Here is an 18249-nt window from a genome sequence, read left to right on the forward strand (position 1 = left end):
ACATGAGACATATGAAGTGTTTTAGGTTCCTCTGGGCCCTGATATTACACATAGTACCAAATCATCCAAATTCAATGGGATTTTCCCAGTATGCAAATAGCCCTGTAACATCTGAATTGTGCATTTGTAACTGTTCAGTGAAAAGGCATATTTATTGTTCTTTCATACTACTCAGACTTTGAAGGAGAAAAAACATGAAAGATAAAATGTAGTATTTGAAAGATAAAATGTAGTATTTAAAAGAAAACATGTGACCAATAAAGGATAAAATTGAAGAAACAGCCTTTTGAGAGATGGGATTCAGTTACACATGCATGAGATTCCTGTTATTGTGAATTGTGTCCATCTCTCTCCCCTATGCTACTCCATCAAGGTTCATATAAATGACTTCAAGCCTAAAACACTAGCTTCTTGGGCAATAGCGGCTGCTAGTGCTTTCTGCTCACCCACAGATGCTTCTTAGCATCTTACTTTGAAAGAATAGATGTGGAGATTAGAGACAGTAAAAGTATGTACTACTCTAGCACAGGACCAGAATTCCATCCCCTAGAACGCATGCAGGGCAGCTCAAAACCCCTGCAACAATAGCTCCAGGGGAATCCAGCATCCCTGTTCTCTAGGGATGTTTATATTCATATGTACATGTATACAAATACATACATACACACATTTTTTAAAAAAGAGAAGACTACTTGATTAGTGTCATTTTCTGTATTTCTTTTTATTGAAAGCAGATAAGAATTTAATGATCAAAAGTAGTATATGTAAAAGGATACGAGTATTCCTTCCTCAGACATCTTACTTAACTAACCATTATATTGCTTGAAGCCGATGGACACTATAATAAACAAGGTAAGAATGTCTTGTAAAGCATTAATTGTTAGAAGTTGGGCTATTATATTCTTAATATGAGAGACTGTGTTAGGCTTCAAATAGTGTGATTTGAGAAGATTTGTTGGATTTTTCATGTATGTGGGCTGATCTCACTGATCTCTGTCCACTATAAATAAGAGGCCCCACTATACCCCAAAAACCAAGAAGGAATAAACCCTAATGAACTCATTGCCAGACTTAGCTGTCAGATATATCTGAACCAAACCAAATTGCTATTTGATCTTTGATTGGATATCACCCAAGAGATCACCTTGAAGACAAACAGGATAGGGTAGTGCCTAAAGATGTTGATGGCTGAACTACGTTACCTCCTCCTCTAGCACATACACACACACACACACAGACACACACACACACACACACACACACACGCAAGACCATGCATTTACAAATCACTATTTCAATACTCTCTTTAGCAAATAAAGGCCAGCATGCTTAATTTCTCCTGTGCTAAAGAGAATTCTTTTCTTTATTTACTTATTTTTTTTATTTACTTATTCTTTATTTTTTTTTACAGAGCATGAGAAGGCAGAAGTTAAATTTGTTTTTATTTTGTTTCTTTCTAAAGGCATATCTTGACAGAGAATAAGAACCTACTAAGAATTAAGCATTTAAATAGATAAATTTGTTTATTAAAGGTTTTGAAGTTTATAGCCTAAAGATAGTAATTAAATGGAAAGTATGATATATGTAGCAATTTCCCTGGGTATTTTGGTCACTTTCATCTTTTTCTCCAAACAGTACTATGTTCAATATTCTTGGCAGTTGTCAACATCACCAGCAGCACCCCGCAGTGCAGGATCTGTTTTGTAGCACTTTTGCAGCTGGGGTTTCTTTCTTGTCTGGATGTAAAAACCCTTCTCTACCTTCTCAAACACGATGACCTGAGAGGAAAGAAAACTGGGAGTGAGAATCACCAGCTGAGCTATACAGGTTGAAGAAAGCACTGGAACTGGAGAATGAAGATCCATCTCACAGTTTATGATGCCTTGAGGCAGGGTTGGGTAACTCACCTCGTTGTCTTCTGGATGAAGCCAGGGACCAGGAAGGTACAGTGTACTCTGAGGTCCAATGTCCCAATATCTCCCAAGATTACGTCCATTGATGAACACAAACCCATAATGCCAGTTCTGAAAGGCATGGGGGAAGGAGGAGGTTGAGACATGGTAGCATAGAGTGAGAGCAGAGCATTGTGGAGCAAAAGCGAGATTAAGGATCCCAGTGGGATGAAAACAACTTAGAAGGAAAAACATCTAGAACTTCCTCCCACAGTCTGAGAATAAGAAAGAAGACAATGGAGCCAACCCTTGCCTGGAGATGCACTGTGTTCCTACTGACTGACATGTGTGTTACATTTTTAAAGCAGGGATTTTAATTTCCAAAATAAGAACAAGATAAATGGATGGATAGTGATTGGCAAAGCTACATGGCCTTTTTAAATTATGTTTATCTATTTTATTTGTATAGGTCTGAGTATTTTGCCTTAGTGTATGTGTGTGCCCCTTGCATGCCTGGTTCTGGATGAGGCCAGAAGAATGCATCTGATCATTTGGTACTGGAGTTAGACAGTTGTGAGCTACCCTGTGGGTACTAAGAACTGAACCCAGGTCTTCTGAAAGAGCAACCAGTGCTTTTAACTGCTATACCATCACTCCAGGCTAAACATAAGCTCTTCTAATCTACTGGAAATAAATCAAACAGTTACAGAAAAAAATATTTAGGACAAGAAAACAAAAAGACAAGGAGATTTCCTGGCAAATTTTTCCACTAAGAGGCATCTTACTCTCTGGGAGCAGCTGAGAACCTAAAAGGGCCTTTCCTGGCCTCACAAACAGTACAGTTATAGCTGTCAAGGAATCAAATAGTGTACTCTCTGGGTTTGGACTCTAAGGAACTATACACTTAAACAGGGTGAGATAAAAATAATTCACTCACCAGAAACCTTAATATGCTAGCAGCTAAGTGACAGGGCACTTAGGACCAAAGTTCTATTTGATTCCAAAGTTGTATTCATTGTAAAGCCTTCATAAAACCAGCTGAAAGACTGGTTTGTTTAAGCAAGAATAAACAAGATAATCAAAGCTTTGGTAAACCCAAGAGGCCACTAATGAATACTTCCATATAGTGTCTACCATATATAAATTAGTTATTTAGTTTAAATGCATATAAAAATACTAATTTGTCATTCCTGAGATTACATACATACAGATAACATATGGACTGAATAGGTTACATTTATGTATTTATAAATACATGAATTTGAGAGAAAACAAGGGAATGTTTGGGAGTAGATGGAGGGAGAAAAGAGAGGGAGGAAATCATGTAATTATATAATAATTTTAAAATATTGTTTTTCAAAGGTTAAGGCCTGCTGCTGGTGTTGATACAAATGGTGGTTCTTTAAGAATGATGGTAGCTTTTCAACAATTACATAGCCCTTTGGGGTTGGTTACCACGCTTAAGGGCAGTTGCTAAAGCTTCACTATTTACTGGTTACCTAAATGCTGATTACAGAGCAGGCATGAGTAGTCTGAACCCCATATTAGGTCTCTAGTGTTCTGGAAATAAAGCTGTCTCTGATGAGTAAGTGAATATAGATCACAGCACTATTCTTGGTCGACAGACTCATGTCCCATCCCATTTTGCTTTAAAATCGTGCCAGAACCTTGACCAAGTCATTCTGTTCCCTATTTCACAAGAGCCTCTAATGTGCGATTGCTCAGTGCTAATAACTAGCTATATCAAGCAGAAAAAAAGAAAGAAAGAAAAAGAAAAAGTCCAGACTGAGCTCTAGCCAAGTGAGGAAAAGAATGTAATTTGTAGACGAGGCATGATAGTGAATCTCAAGTTGGTTACGTTACAGTCTCCTTCCATGAGACCACTGAGGCAAAAACTCTTTGATACAAAAGTCTGAGAAATTGATCTTGATTCAAAAATAGAAGAAATAAAAAAAAAGGAGAAGAGCATTAACTTTATTTTGTAGGTTCAAGATATGCCTTCTCAGTTTTTATGTACATGGTACAATTTAGAAAGAGGGAGCTCTTTTATACACAAACAAAAAAGAAATTTAACCCAGAAAGAGGATGCACAGGCTGCTTCAGGCAGTAAATGCCTCTAAAGAAGTGGCAGTCTGTGGCAGAAGAGAACACTGGAGGAAAGAGCCAGACACTGTAAAAGAAAACTCCAGATAACACTGGAGCTAAGTGTGTGGTCTTGTCCAAACAGATTCTCTGCCTGCCTTTGGTTCCCGTCCTGCCTCTACACAGATCATTCCCTCCTCTGAGGCAGACAATTCTGTTTTTCTTTCTTTTTCTTTCTTTCTTTCTTTCTTTCTTTCTTTCTTTCTTTCTTTCTTTCTTTCTTTCTTTCTTTCTTTCTTTCTTTCTTTCTAATTCACTTTACATCCCACTCACTGACCCCTTTCTTGGTCACCCCTTCCTACAACCTTCCCCTCACCCCTCTCCATCTCCTCTGAGAGGTTGGGGCCCTCCCTCGATGTCTGCCTACTCTGGCATATCAAGTGTCTATGGGGCTTGGTCAGCCACAATCTCTCCCACTGAGGCCAGACAAGGCAGCCCAGCTAGAAGAACATATCCTACAGGACAGGCAACAGCTTTTGGGATAGCCCCTGCTCCAGTTGTTCAGGACCCACATGAAGACTAAGCTGCACATCTGCTACATCTACGTGAGGAGGCCTATGTCCAGTCTGTGTGTGCTCTTTGGTTGGTAGGTCAGTCTCTGAGATCCCCAAGGGTCTAGGGACTCTGAGACATTTCAAAACAAAACAACAGACATTCAGACATTTTCTATCTTTGTGGGCAAAGCCCTCCCAGGTCAGACTGAGGGAGTTGACAAAGCCTTCCAATGGTTCATGTACTAGTATTTCTGAATGATTAGCCAGTATATATAGCAACTATTAACCATAGCTTCCCAGATTATTGTAGCCTGAGACAATTCTCCCAGAGACAACCCTTATGCCAAGATTATTAAAGCCTGCTTCTTTATTCAGCTGTGTACCGCAAACCTATTTTCATAATTACTGTTCTATTGCTGTGAAGAGACACCATGAACTAGGACAGTTTAGAGAAGAATGCATTCAATTTGGGACTTGCTTACAGTTCCAGAAGGTTAGCCAAAAACAGCATGGCTGGGAGCAGACAACAGGTAGGCATGGTCCTGGAGTAGTAGTAGAGAGAAAAGGAGACTGGGTACAGTGTATTTGGCTTTAGAAACCTCAAAGCCCATCCACAGTGACACACCTTCTCCAATAGGTCATACCTCCTAGTCATTCCCTAACACTTCCACTAACTGGAGACCAAACATTCAAACATATGGACCAATAGGGACTATTCTCATCCAAACCACCACACCCATCTCTGTATCCAGCTATATACAATAAACCTACCTCCTCAATGCATATGCATAAAATAAAGCAGATTTTCCAACTTGTTGTTTTTGCTGGTGTGTCCTCTTTTTTTCTTTCTTTTAATATTTTTATTAGATATTTTCTTTATTTACATTTCAAGTGATATTTCCTTTCCCTCTTTCCCCTCTGGGAAAAAATCCTATTCCCTCTCCCCTCCCCTGCTCACCACCCCACCCTCTCCCACTTCCGGGCCCAGGCATTCCCCTACAAAGGGGCATAGAACCTTCAGAGGACCAAGGGCCTCTCTTCCCATTGATGACCAACAAGGCTGTATATGCAGCTGAAGCTATGAGTCCCACCATGTGTGCTCTTTGGCTGGTGGTTTAGTCCCTGAGAACTCTGAGGGTACTAGTTAGTTCATATTGTTGTTCGTCCTAAGGGGCTGCAAACCCTTCAGCTCCTTCGGTCCTTTCTCTAGCTCCTTCACTGGGGACCCTGTACTCAGTCCAATGGATGGCTGTGAGCCTCTACTTCTGTATTAGTCGGGCACTGACAGAGCCTCTCAGGAGACAGCTATATCAGGCTCCTGTCAGCCAGCACTTGCTGGCATCCACAATAGTATCTGGGTTTGGTTACTGAATATGGAAAGGATTCCTGGATGGGTCAGTCTCTGTATTGCCCTTCCTTCTGTCTCTGCTCCATAGTTTGTCTCTGCAACTCCTTCCATGGATACTTTGTTCCCCCTTCTAAGAAGAAAATAGTATCCACACTTTGGTCTTCCTTCTTCTTGAGTTTCTTACAGTTTATGGATTGTATCTTGGGTATTCTGAGCTTCTGGGCTAATATCCACTTATCAGTGAGTGCATACCATGTGTGTGCTTTTGTGATTGGGTTACCTCACTTAGAATGATATTCACCAGATCCATCCATCTCCCTAAGAATTTCATAAAATCATTGTTTTTAATAGCTGAGTAGTACTCTATTGTGTAAATGTACCACATTTTCTGTATCCATTACTCTGTTGAGGGACATCTGGGTTGTTTCCAGCTTCTGGCTATTATAAACAAGGCTGCTATGAACATAGTGGATCATGTGTCCTTATTACATGTTGGATCATCTTCTGGGTATATGTCTGGGAGTGGTATAGCTGGGTCCTCAGGTAGTACTATGTCCAATTTCCGGAGGAACCGCCAAACTGATTTCCAGACTGGTTGTACCAGCTTGCAATCTGGCCCACCTGACCCCAGCTTTTCTGTCCCCATGTCTTTCCTTTGTTCATTCCTTCATCATCCTAATCATGTTTCTAGAACAAAGCCATGCAGGACATGGCAATGTACTGCCAAAAGAACAGCATTCAACTAAGAACTGTTCTCTTATCTGGAAGAGCAGGACAAGCCATAGGCATGTTGCCAGGAGAGGACTTCCAAGTGGATTGTAAAGTCATATCAACTATCCCCGGAGGATTCCATTTTAATTTTCATGGATTCCTTGGCTTGGGAGGATAAATAGAAGCCTTCCATGACAGAGCAGAAAAAGCAGAAAAAAATTATTTGAAGATGTTTAGAAGAAATTATCTCTAAGTTTGGGTTATACCAGTCTATCCATAGTAACAATGGGCTCATATTTACTTCAAGGGTAGAAGATAGGATTTCTGAGAAGCTGGGAACATAATGAACAAGGCACCATGGCCACTCTAAACCCTCGCATGTCAATCATACTTAAGGTCACCTCAGCCAAACTTTGTCAGAAAGCTACTTTCACCCATTGCCCTGACTCACATTGGGGGAGGGGCTACTAAAGAAACTCAAGATCCCCTGTATGAAATGTTATATGAAAAATCCATCCTGAGAGGTATTAGTTTCAACAGACTCCTGCAGAAATTGAACTGCCAATAATCACACAACCCACCTAGGGCAAGCAATGTCCACCCTTGTTAATATATAGACCTAAAAGTATATTCTGATTCTAAGATTTCACCCTATCAACCAGAAGCATACACATTTCAAAACCTAGAAATCAGGATCTGTTTAAAAGTGGTATGGTGATTTGAATAAGAACTGCCCCCATAGGCTAATATATTTGGTTTTTTTTCCTTTTAATTATTTCCTTATTTCCTAAGATAACTATAAACACATCCAGATCCTTGCCCTCCTACTGAGTTACCTCACCTAGCCTTCATACAGGGCTGGGGGAGGGGGTGCCTAGTCTTACTGCATCTTGACATGCCATGTTTGGTTGTTATTCCTGGGAGGACTGCCCTTCTCTGAAGGGATATGGAGGAGTGTAGGCAGGGCACTGGGAAGAGAGAAAGGGTGGGAAACTGCAGTTGTGCTAGATATGATCTATGACAAAATAAATAAAAAATTAAAAAGATAAAACAAAAAGCCACATCTCTCTTCCTCTTTCAAGTTGTTGGTTGTCAGGTGTTTGGTTACAGCAACAAGAAAAATAAATAACAGATTCAATCACTTAAGCAATACATGTGTCCTATATATTTGAATGTAAAAATCAATTATTTTATTACTTAGAAACAAGAAAGTCATCTCTTAGAATTTTTTTATATATATAATGGTATCTCCTTATTTTAACAAAATTTGATCAGGCAAACCTTCACTAACCAAAATAATGGTAGGATGATTTTTTTTATGGGACACACAAAGTTATACATAGTTAAAAATTAATCTCTGATATATGCCCTAATAACTATAAACTTTGCATGTAAATACAGTTTTTTATGGCTTGGGAAGTATTTTCTTTTTTCTTAAGTTTTATTGCATTATAATGAGAAAAGTTACATGATTTTAATTTACCTGAATTTGTTAACATTTAAAAACATATTTTAAGTAAATAGAATTAAATTACATCCTTGTTTCCCTTTTGTACCCCAACTCCTCCCAGAGATTCCCCCTTCAATACCTACAATATCTTTTTTTGTCATATTCTTTAAAATTTATAAAATAATATAACAAAAACAATCAACTTAACAGTCTTATGTAGATGTTTGTCTACAGCAATACTGAAAATACATACGTTTTTCTCAGTATAAATTTCAAATAAATCCAAACATATTAACTGTATATTTCAAAATAACACATCACTACTAGTATTTTCTTAAATGAACATAAATATAGAAAGTATTTTCATTTGTTTGTTTGCTTTGTATTTAGTAGAGCTTAGAATCTTGGCTCTTACTGTGGTAACTTGATACAAGAGTTACAAACGTCAAGCAAAGCATTCAGTCTTACTCTTTGTTGTTCTCTTACAAACCCCCTACCAATTTAATTGTCTGCATTTCTTTTGGGTATATAAATACTTTTAAAATATGTAAGCTGTTCTGAAAACCATAGTATAGTGTGAAAACATGAAATAAACAATACTACTAATAGAGAGGCTGAGATAAGAGAAGCAAGATCTTAAGACCATTATGTTGTACACAGCAAGACACTGTCACAAACAAACAAGCTGTATACGGATTATATAATATTGGACCTATTTCTCCAATAACCAAATTAGAGAGACCATTGGATGACAGTCAATAAATTTCTAATTCTTCATATTTTTGGATTTCAATTGATAAGGATATGTTGGTAATATTAATTATCATATTAAGATTAAGAAAAAGTAATTGTTACTTCCTGTTAGTTTTGTTGTAAGAGGTGGAATTAGATTTGTGTGGGTTTGTTGAAAGATTATTTTCTTACTTCTTCTAGGGTGTAGTTTCACTCCTTATGTTGATGTTTTCCATCTATTATCCTTTGTAGGGCTGGATTTGTGGAAAGATATTGTGTAAATTTTGTTTTGTCATGGACTATCTTGTTTTTTCGATCTATGGTAATTGAGAGTTTTGCTGGGTATAGTAGACTGGGCTGGCATTTGTGTTCTTGTAGGGTCTATATGACATCTGCCCAGGATCTTCTAGCTTTCATAGTCTCTGGTGAGAAGTCTGGTGTAATTCTGATAGGCCCGCCTTTATATGTTACTTGATATTTTTCCCTTCCTGCTTTTAAAATTCTTTCCTTGTTTAGTGCATTTGGTGTTTTTATTATTATGTAAATGAAGGAATTTCTTTTCTGGTCCAGTCTATTGGGAGTTCTATAGGCTTCTTGTATGTTCATGGGCATCTCTTTCTTTAGGTTGGGAAGTTTTCTTCTATAATTTTGTTGAAGATATTTACCTTGGGAGTCTTCACTCTCTTCTATACCTATTATCGTTAGGTTTGACCTTCTCACGGCATCCTGGATTTCCTGGATGTTTTGGGTTAGGAGCTTTTTTGTTTTTTGCATTTTCTTTGATTGATGTGTCAATGTTTTCTATGTTATCTTCTGCACCTGAGATTCTCTCTTCTATTTCTTGTATTCTTTTGGTGATGCTTGCATCTATGACTCCTGATTTCTTTCCTAGCTTTTGTATCTCCAGGGTTGTCTCTCTTTCTGATTTCTTTATTGTTTCTATTTCCATTTTTAGATTCTGGGATGGTTTTGCTCATTTCCTTCACCTGTTTGACTGTATTTTCCTGTAGTTCTTTAAGGGATTTTTGTGTTTCCTCTTGAAGGCTTCTAGCTGTTTACCTGTGTTCTCCTGTATTTCTTTGAGGGTGCTATTTATGTCTTTCTTCAAGTCCTGTATCATCATCATGATAAGTGATTTTATATCTGAATCTTGCTTTTACAGTGTGATGTTGTTTCCAGAACTTGCAATGGTGGGAGTATTGGGTTCTGATGATGCCAAGTAACCTTAGTTTATGTTGCATATATTCTTACTCTTGCCCTGCATCATCTGGTTATCTTTAGTGCTACCTGCCCTTGCTAAATCTGACTGGAGCCTGTCCTTTCTGTGATCCTGGTTATGTCAGATCTCCTCAGAGTCAAGCTGTATCTGTGATCCTGTGATTCTGGGATCCTGTGACCCTGGGCTTATTAGAGCACCTGGGAGTGGAGCTTCCTCTGGGTGTTTTGGGAATGACTGCAGAGTTTGCACCCAAGGTCTGCTCAGGACATTGGCCAGCCCAGACAGACTGGAAGCAACCTGAACCACTGGGCTAGCAGAATTCCTGAGTGCCTGGGTCCTGCTGGTCCTAGTTACTCCTGGTGTTGGGGCAGATGTTGTATCCTCCTCACCTCTGATCCTGACTGTGTTAGAGTGCCTGGGAGTGGATCTTCCTCTGGGTGTTGTGGGACCAGAAGGAACCTGAGCCACTGGTCTGGCAGAGTGCCTGGTCCTTCTGGTGTTCAGGCTCATATATTTGAATGGTAGTCATCAGGGAGTAGTACAACTTGAAAAGAATTAAGAGGTGTAGCCTTGTTGGAGGAAGTAGATCATTGGGGGTGAGCTTTGAGGTTTCAAAAACCTACAACAGACTTTCTTCTTAATGCCTGTGGATCCAGAAGTAGAACTATCTCAACTATTTTTCCAACAACATGTATGCCTGTGTGTAACTATGCTCATCACCATGATGATAATAAACTGATCTTCTGGAACTATAAGCCAGATTCAATTAAATGCTTTTTAAATAAGAGTTGCTGTGGTCATGGTATCTCTTCACAGCACTAGAACAACAACTAACACAAGTAGATTAACCCAATGTGGGCAAGACTTTTGTCTTAATCATTGCTCTATTGCTGGAAAGAGACACCATTACCATAGCAACTCATATAATTCAAAACATTTTACTAGGGGTTTGCTTACAGTTCTGGAGATCTATTGCATTATCATCAAGGCAAGGAACATGGTGGCAGGCATGGCAGTGCTAGAGAAAGAGTTGACAGTTACATCCTGATCCATAAGCAAAGGGGGGTCGGGGGGGAAGGGAGAGTTTGGACCTGGTGTGGGTTTTTGAAACCTCAAAGCTTTTTCCAACAATGTCACACCTCCTAAACCTTTTCAAATAGTGCCACTCCATGATTACTACGCATTCAAATACATTAGGTCATGGGAGCCATTTGTATTCAAAGTATCACAGCCTTATTGAATACTTGTTCAAGTATAGCCCCCTGGATTTACTATACCAGATTTGATGTGGGTTTGTATGTACCGTGTGTGTGTGTGTGTGTGTGTGTGTGTGTGTGTGTGTGTGTGCGCGCGCTTAGAGATCTGGAAAGTTTGGAAAACTTCTTTGTTGAAGCATCTGATGACAGTTCTATCTACCATCTCAAGGAAGTAAACATTGACTCAGCTCACCAACATTGTTCTTGAGAATTAAGAAGGCCCTCTGAGTATTTGCCTGAGAACTAGAAAGGTTGATTCTGGGATACATATTATAGAATATTTTTGCCCTAGTTGGGGCTCATGAACACATGATTTAGTACTCTAAGGAAAATACCTAATAATACAGCCTGGGTATTTCTGCTCAATAGTGAAGGATAGATTCCTTGGCCAAAGTAGTGCCCAATAATCTGTTAGGGTGGTGAGGCAAGAGTGGGTAGGTAGGGGTCAGGGGCAGCACTCTCATAGAAGCAGGGTAAGGGGTATGGGGTAGGGGATTGCAGAGGGGAAACCAGGAAAGGGAATAACATTTGAAATGTAAATTTAAAAAGATATTCTGAAGGAAAAAAAATCACTAAATGACTTCAGACTATATCTGGCTCAGCAAGGACAGATACATGCTATCATAACTAACTGCCTCTTCTGCTTTTTATTCCCACTTTTTCTAAACTTAAATTTTATTTTTAAAAGATTACAAGACATGCATCCTGGATTTTAGAAAATCCCCCAAAGAACCAGAATAAGGGACATTGTCTAGATTGTTCTGGAGACTTCAGTTAGGAAGCATAGGCATATTTGTATGGTTACCATGTTTAAAGAAAACACATTCATGAACAAGCTCAGTTTAAGATGTATGTTAAAGAACATGTTCAGTTTAATGTCACAATTCAATAAGAAAGGATGGTGGACACATTCCTAGGCATGATCCCAAGGTCATAGGGCTCATGTTTGAAATGTTAATAGGAACACTTTAAGGCATACTTAGCTTATGTCTTTAAGATGGGAGATAAGAGTACTTCTGGTCATGATGAGTTTCTTTATCTAAAAAGGTTTTCTGTTCACCCCTCAAGGGCTCTTGTCTCATTTAGCTTTTGACAAATTTGCTATTCTTGCCCACTATGCCAAGATATGTCATTCCTCACTTTAGTGGGTAGATTCATCACCACTACCACCACCACCATCATCATCATCCTAAAGTAAGCCAGTAAGCCTTAGGATCCTGAGGACCTCCCATAACATTATAATTTGTTTCCTTTGAATTTTTTTACTACCACATCTAAAAGCATACATTTTTATGACACAAACCACAGAATTTGACATTATTTTTAAGAAGAGACAAACAGGAATCTTGGAGCCAAAGATGTTAAAAAAATGTAAATAAGAAACACAATTAAAAGCATCAACAACAGAACTGATCAAATTGAAGAATTTCAGAACAAATAGGCATAGAAACTACTTGGTAAACTACTTTACCTACTTGGTAAAACAATAGTAAAAACTTCCCAATTATTGGGAAATATCCAGATAACCAGGAAACTGGAAGAATCTCAATTATCATCCACCAAGAAGGTTTCCTTTGAAGCACATTATTATCAAACCAACAAAACTTCAAAGAGAATTCAATACTGGTAAGAGGATAACATCCAGCTACAGAGAAGGGAAACTTCAATAAAGTAGCTGTCCATTTCTCAGAAGAAAACTTACAGTCAGAAGTAAATGAGATGATACATTTAAAGTCCAGAAAGAAAATATGCCAACCAAGAATACTATATCTAAGAAATCTGTCCTTCAGAAATGAAAGAGAAGTGAAGCCACCCATCCCAAGACAATCGAAAACTGAGGGATTACAACAGTCCCAGAAAGGAACAAGATATGTTTGAATTCTTCCTCTAAAAAAAAAAGTATATACGACAACTAAAATCAGAAAAGCTGTTGGAATGCAGGATTCTCTGAAACAGTAAAATACACAGAAGAAAAAGATGAAAAGCCCAAACCTAATTTTAAAAAAGAAAGAAAGAAAGAAAGAAAGAGAAAAGAAACTGAAAAGCTCAGTGTGGCAGTTTATGTTTGTTGGGGACTGGTTCTAATGTTCTGATTTAATCAGGAATCTGTGTATCCAAACACTGACAGCCCTTGTCCCCAATTGGTTTTTGATTGATTAATAAATATGCCAGTTGCTAATGGCTGGACAAAGGCAGATGGGGCAGAACCTTTAGGTTTGCATGGGCTAGGAACTGAAAAAAAAGGAGACAAAGAATTGCCATGACTTTGGGGAGAAGGATGGGATGTAGGAACTGCAGGTGAGAAAGCCATCTAGCCATGTGAGAATTCTGGTGGGGGGCCACTGGCCACTTCCTCAATTGGGGATGGGGTAGCAGGGGAAAAGTTTAGGAGTGCACAGCCTTTGAGATAGCCAAGGTATTTTAAAATTAACTGGTGCGTGTGTGTGTGTGTGTGTGTGTGTGTGTGTGTGTCTTCCATTTGTGAGTCCAGATAGCCCATGGGTAGTGGACACAAGTGACCCCCTCCCAGAAGCCAAAGCAGTGTAGCTAAACTCACCACTACACATGTCTATATTCCCAGCACCCAGAAGACTGAGCCAGGCACATTACCACAATCCAAGCCAGTGGGAAAGAAAAAACAAAAAGTGAATAAAACATGCCATACAGATTTTAAAAAACAATATAAATTATTAATAGAACTACCATTTGACTTTTTGAAAAGTCAAAACTCAAGCCTTGATTAGAAAACTGATCAAGAAGAAATTTTATGTGCTGCATATTTAAGCACATTTAAATATAAATATATAGTTTTGGCAAACACAAGTATAAAGTGAGATGTAATAAAATTTTAAAGAGGGTCTGCTATTTGTTCTGCAGATGTTATACCTGCTTGAATTTTTCAGTTGTATTCTTATATACCTTATACATAATGATAAATTAGGGTGATTGAGAGAGATCATACAGTTTATTAGACATAAGGAAGAAAGGAGAAAGGCAAGTCTTCCTTCAGGTATGTCATGGCTTTGATTAAGTTTTATTTGCTTTAGGTTACTTTGTATATTTTTATTTTCATTATATATGTATGTATTTATTTTATTATATTTTATTCCATTATATATAATATAATATATATTTATAATTTTATTTGTGTGTGTGTGTGTGTGTGTATGTGTTCTCTGAGAATTTTGTATACATTTTGGCGACATTCAACCTCCCTTCCCCAACTTCTTCAACGCCTCCCTTCTATTAAACTTTGATTTGTTTTTCACCTATATCAGTGCCAATTTATACCTCCCCACTATCCGTGGACATATCTCCTTCTACTGGATTATGGTAGAATTATCAACAACTCTCAATAGCTAAGAGTTACCAGAAGCTCCTCAGCAGGAGGTCATGGCCAAGCTCCCTCACCATGCTGGCTGGGATTGCTTCACATGTCCACCTGCTCTGACGGATCCAGAGACATCATTTCCTTGTAGTCCTCTGAGCCTCTGGCTCTTGAACTCTTTCTGCTACCTCTTCTACAACATCCTAGGAGTGGCTAAGAACACATGCCACTCTTATAGAAGACCAGTACCAGTCACCAGTTCCTGTGTCAGGCAGCTCTCAACTGCTTCTCACTCCAGCTCCAGAGAATCTGACTTCCTCTCCTGGCCTCCAGGAGAGGCCACACACATCCACATATATGCCTATAAACATGCATACATATAAACGCTTTTTAAAATAGGCTAAATATTTAAAAGAAAATACATATTTAGAACATCAGAGAAGATGAGTCTTGCTTACTGGTAGGTGCAGGAAGGTGTCTGTGGGAGAAGAGCCGACATTCAAGATTCCCCAGTAGAAGGCAGGGCCTTTATAAGTCTTTGGGGCAAGCTTCCAGGATGCAGAGCGGAGCCTGGAGACAAGAGCAAAAGATGAGGCTGAGAAAATTCTTCCCAGCTCTCCTTCCAATGCTGACTCAGCCTTCTCTCACAGAGATCAGGACTCCATTGACATATTGAACTGGCAGTATTACCATGGCAATCAGGATACCTATTCTGTCCTAGTGCTGAAGTAAAACATCAGATAATTGGATATACTCCTTCAGGTATCTGAATTTTGGGCCTTTCACCAACAAAGGAAGAACTCATAACCTCTCAGACCTCGGTATGTGTTCTGGGTCAGGAGGAGCATACCTCTTGAAGAAACTCATCTTCATGTCCAGAGAATAGATGGTGAAATTCCTCAGCAAAGTGCCATTGATGCTTACCTCTTTATTTAATCCTGTAGATGGGAAGCAGAGAAGAGTCTAGCAACAAGTACTGGATATTCTCCAAAGTTTGGGACAGAGAAATACAGCTTTATATATATGCTTCCTTTCAAGGAATACAGCCAAGAGAGCAAATACTAAACTGACCTATTGTCATTTTAGTTTTCTTGTTGTATGCTTCCACAGGACTAAAAGCTTTCCCCACTTAGTATAGGGATTTTTCCTGAAAGAAGACTGAGTCCTGATCTAAGATGGGCTAGCATCCAACCTAACTATTCTGCTTTCCTTCCATGGATAAAAAGAAAAGTCAGAACAAAGGAGAGGGCACAAAGTAACATCACTGCTCATAGAATCAAATAGTCCACTTTTCAGGGGGTCATTTCCATCCTCCCAACCCCCAAAATCCATAGCTATAAGCTTCAAGTAAATGAAGAGAAGTTACATTGTTTCTCAGGACCAAAGCCTACCTTTCTGCTCATTTTGAATTCTCCAAGAGAAATTGATTCTGCCTTGATTCTCAACCAGGATCCTCAGAAGCTGACAGCCCTGCTTAGGGGAACAAAGTTGTGGAAACAAAATAGCCATCAAGAGTTCATATTCAAGAACACATTATTTTTTCAAGTCCCTAGAAACTGGGTAAAGGAGGTTTAGAGACCAGCAGTCCCCAGTTCACACCCCTCCCAGCCTCTCTCTCTCCCTCTCTCCCTCTCCCTCTCCCTCTCCCTCTCTCTCTCTCTCTCTCTCTCTCTCTCTCTCTCTCTCTCTCTCTCTCTCTCTCTCTCTCTCTCTCTCTGTGTGTGTGTGTATGTGTGTGAGAGAGACACAGAGAGAGAGAGAGACAGAGACAGAGATCCCAGCTCATATCCCATACTTAATCTACTTTTTCCTTTTTGCTGAACCTGTTAGGATGGGCAAAAATAACCTTTTATTCTCCTTTAGATCCAAACAGGAGCCAGGGGTTGAATCAGACCTAAAGAGAACTTCTACTCTCACTAAATAATTCATCCTGTAGGTAGGCTACCAAAGCTTAGAAGATGTCTTAAGATTATGGCCCTATACACTTTCTGCTACAAATCCTATATGAGAAAAAATAACATAGTGGGAGAAAGTGGTAGGCAAGCCAATCACCACGCTGCCTATGAAGGGACAATCAACAGTATCCCCTGGGCTGTGGGATTACTTACCTGGATTTTAGGGATTTGTAGAAACTCATTATTCTCATCCAGAATTCCTATACTTCTGTCATTCAAAAACACCTACAAAAAGAGACACAGTGTCAGATTGATCAATAGGCTTACCTGAAGAACAGAGGTTTAGGTAGAAAGTGGAAGAGAAAGACAGGTACTAACTTCAGTGCTCAGACAACTATAGGGTAAACAGGACTCCCCAGTAGACTGAGTTACAGCAAAACGAACAATAAAAGTCTATTTGATTTGACTCTATGTTTCCTATGATTCTACCATAATGGCAAAATAAATAGTATCATATAGTGAAGTGAATCTGTAACTACACTGCTCAACATTGGTGGTAGGCTACACACCACCAGAGATGCATGCTGATGCCTACCTGTGCTGAATCGTGAACTGAAGCAAAGAGACTGCCTCCAAAACAGATGGAAGTCTCATAAAGGACCAATCCAAATGGCTGACCACTGCCACTGTTTATTGGAAGATTCTCCATGGTGACTGGAGTGTGTAACATGACAGGCTATGATGGAGACAGGGCAGGAACAGAAGACAAAATGAGGAGAAACCATGATCCTTCTCCTAAGACTCTTGTTACTATTTGTTGGACCACACAATGGTCCTCACAGATTCCATGAATGAAAACAATCACAAATAGATGCGATGACAATGCTTCTATGGTAATATATTCACAGTCCAAGAAATTTGGAGTAATATGGCATTGGGAAGACCACATAACCACTATAATCACAAAAACTAATCAGCAGAACAAACAAACATTGCAAATAACTGAAGACAAAAACTCTGAACTCAGCAAACATTTTTAGTTATGTGGACAATTTACTGTCACTGCTTCTTGTCTAAAATAGTAACAGTGGAAGTAAAGCCAATATAAGCCAGGAGTTTGGTATCTACAACTAGGGCAGGTTTCTCATTTAGAGGGAGAGAAAAGAAATAATTTAAAAATAAAGCCGTAGTTAATGAAGAAAATTACATGCATGGGTCCTTAGCCAGTGATTTTCCATTGTGGGTCCTATAATAGCATTCAGCAAGTGAGTCCATCTAAGCTGGAAGTAGGATTCTCTAAGATAGGATACCCTGCAGTGCCTGCCTTCTCATTCTTGTTGCTAATTCTTTTGAGTTATTTATCATCTTCTCCAAAGCAACAGGTGGTTCCTGACCAATAATTCCAGGTGTAGATACAATACCAAGGAGTAAATTTCAAACTCTCCCATTGAACGGGTTCCTTGATAAGATTATTTCTCCAGGGACCCACATCCTTTGCCCCTACCTCTCCATGGGAGACCCACATGCTTCTCCCCTTCTTCTCCATGGTCTCACCCTTCATCCCATTGCTGATGCCCAAGCAGTACTCACCTCATTTAAGTATGGTAGAATATCAAACAGTGGCAGGTAGAATGAGAGATTCACAGAGGGATAGACAGCCTTGGGAATGAGAGGAGGCAATGGAGGCAGAGGATGTGCTGCAATGAGAATGGCATTGGAGCACAGGGCAAAGTGGCTAAAAGAACCATTCCTCTCTCTAAGCATTTGCCATTACTATCAGTG

The 18249-nt window shown here is 39.2% G+C and overlaps 1 protein-coding gene across 2 annotated transcripts in view; it reads right to left on the reverse strand.

The window, feature by feature from the left end:
• Positions 1-1425: 1425 nt before the first annotated feature.
• The window catches only part of Glb1l3 (galactosidase beta 1 like 3), a 48406-nt gene continuing 31582 nt past the window's right edge, over positions 1426-18249 (reverse strand). For both annotated transcript variants that reach the window (XM_031345311.1, XM_031345312.1), the window contains 8 exons: positions 18058-18164; positions 17063-17203; positions 16681-16752; positions 15964-16042; positions 15423-15510; positions 15031-15142; positions 1908-2024; positions 1426-1778 (listed from right to left, as the gene is read on the reverse strand). In XM_031345311.1, the coding sequence (XP_031201171.1) occupies positions 1644-1778; positions 1908-2024; positions 15031-15142; positions 15423-15510; positions 15964-16042; positions 16681-16752; positions 17063-17203; positions 18058-18164 (851 nt within the window). In that variant the 3' untranslated portion in view covers positions 1426-1643. The remainder of the gene's footprint in view (positions 1779-1907; positions 2025-15030; positions 15143-15422; positions 15511-15963; positions 16043-16680; positions 16753-17062; positions 17204-18057; positions 18165-18249) is intronic.

The sequence above is a fragment of the Mastomys coucha genome, unplaced genomic scaffold (genome assembly GCF_008632895.1).
Source record: "Mastomys coucha isolate ucsf_1 unplaced genomic scaffold, UCSF_Mcou_1 pScaffold23, whole genome shotgun sequence".
In the NCBI taxonomy this organism is placed as follows: domain Eukaryota; kingdom Metazoa; phylum Chordata; class Mammalia; order Rodentia; family Muridae; genus Mastomys; species Mastomys coucha.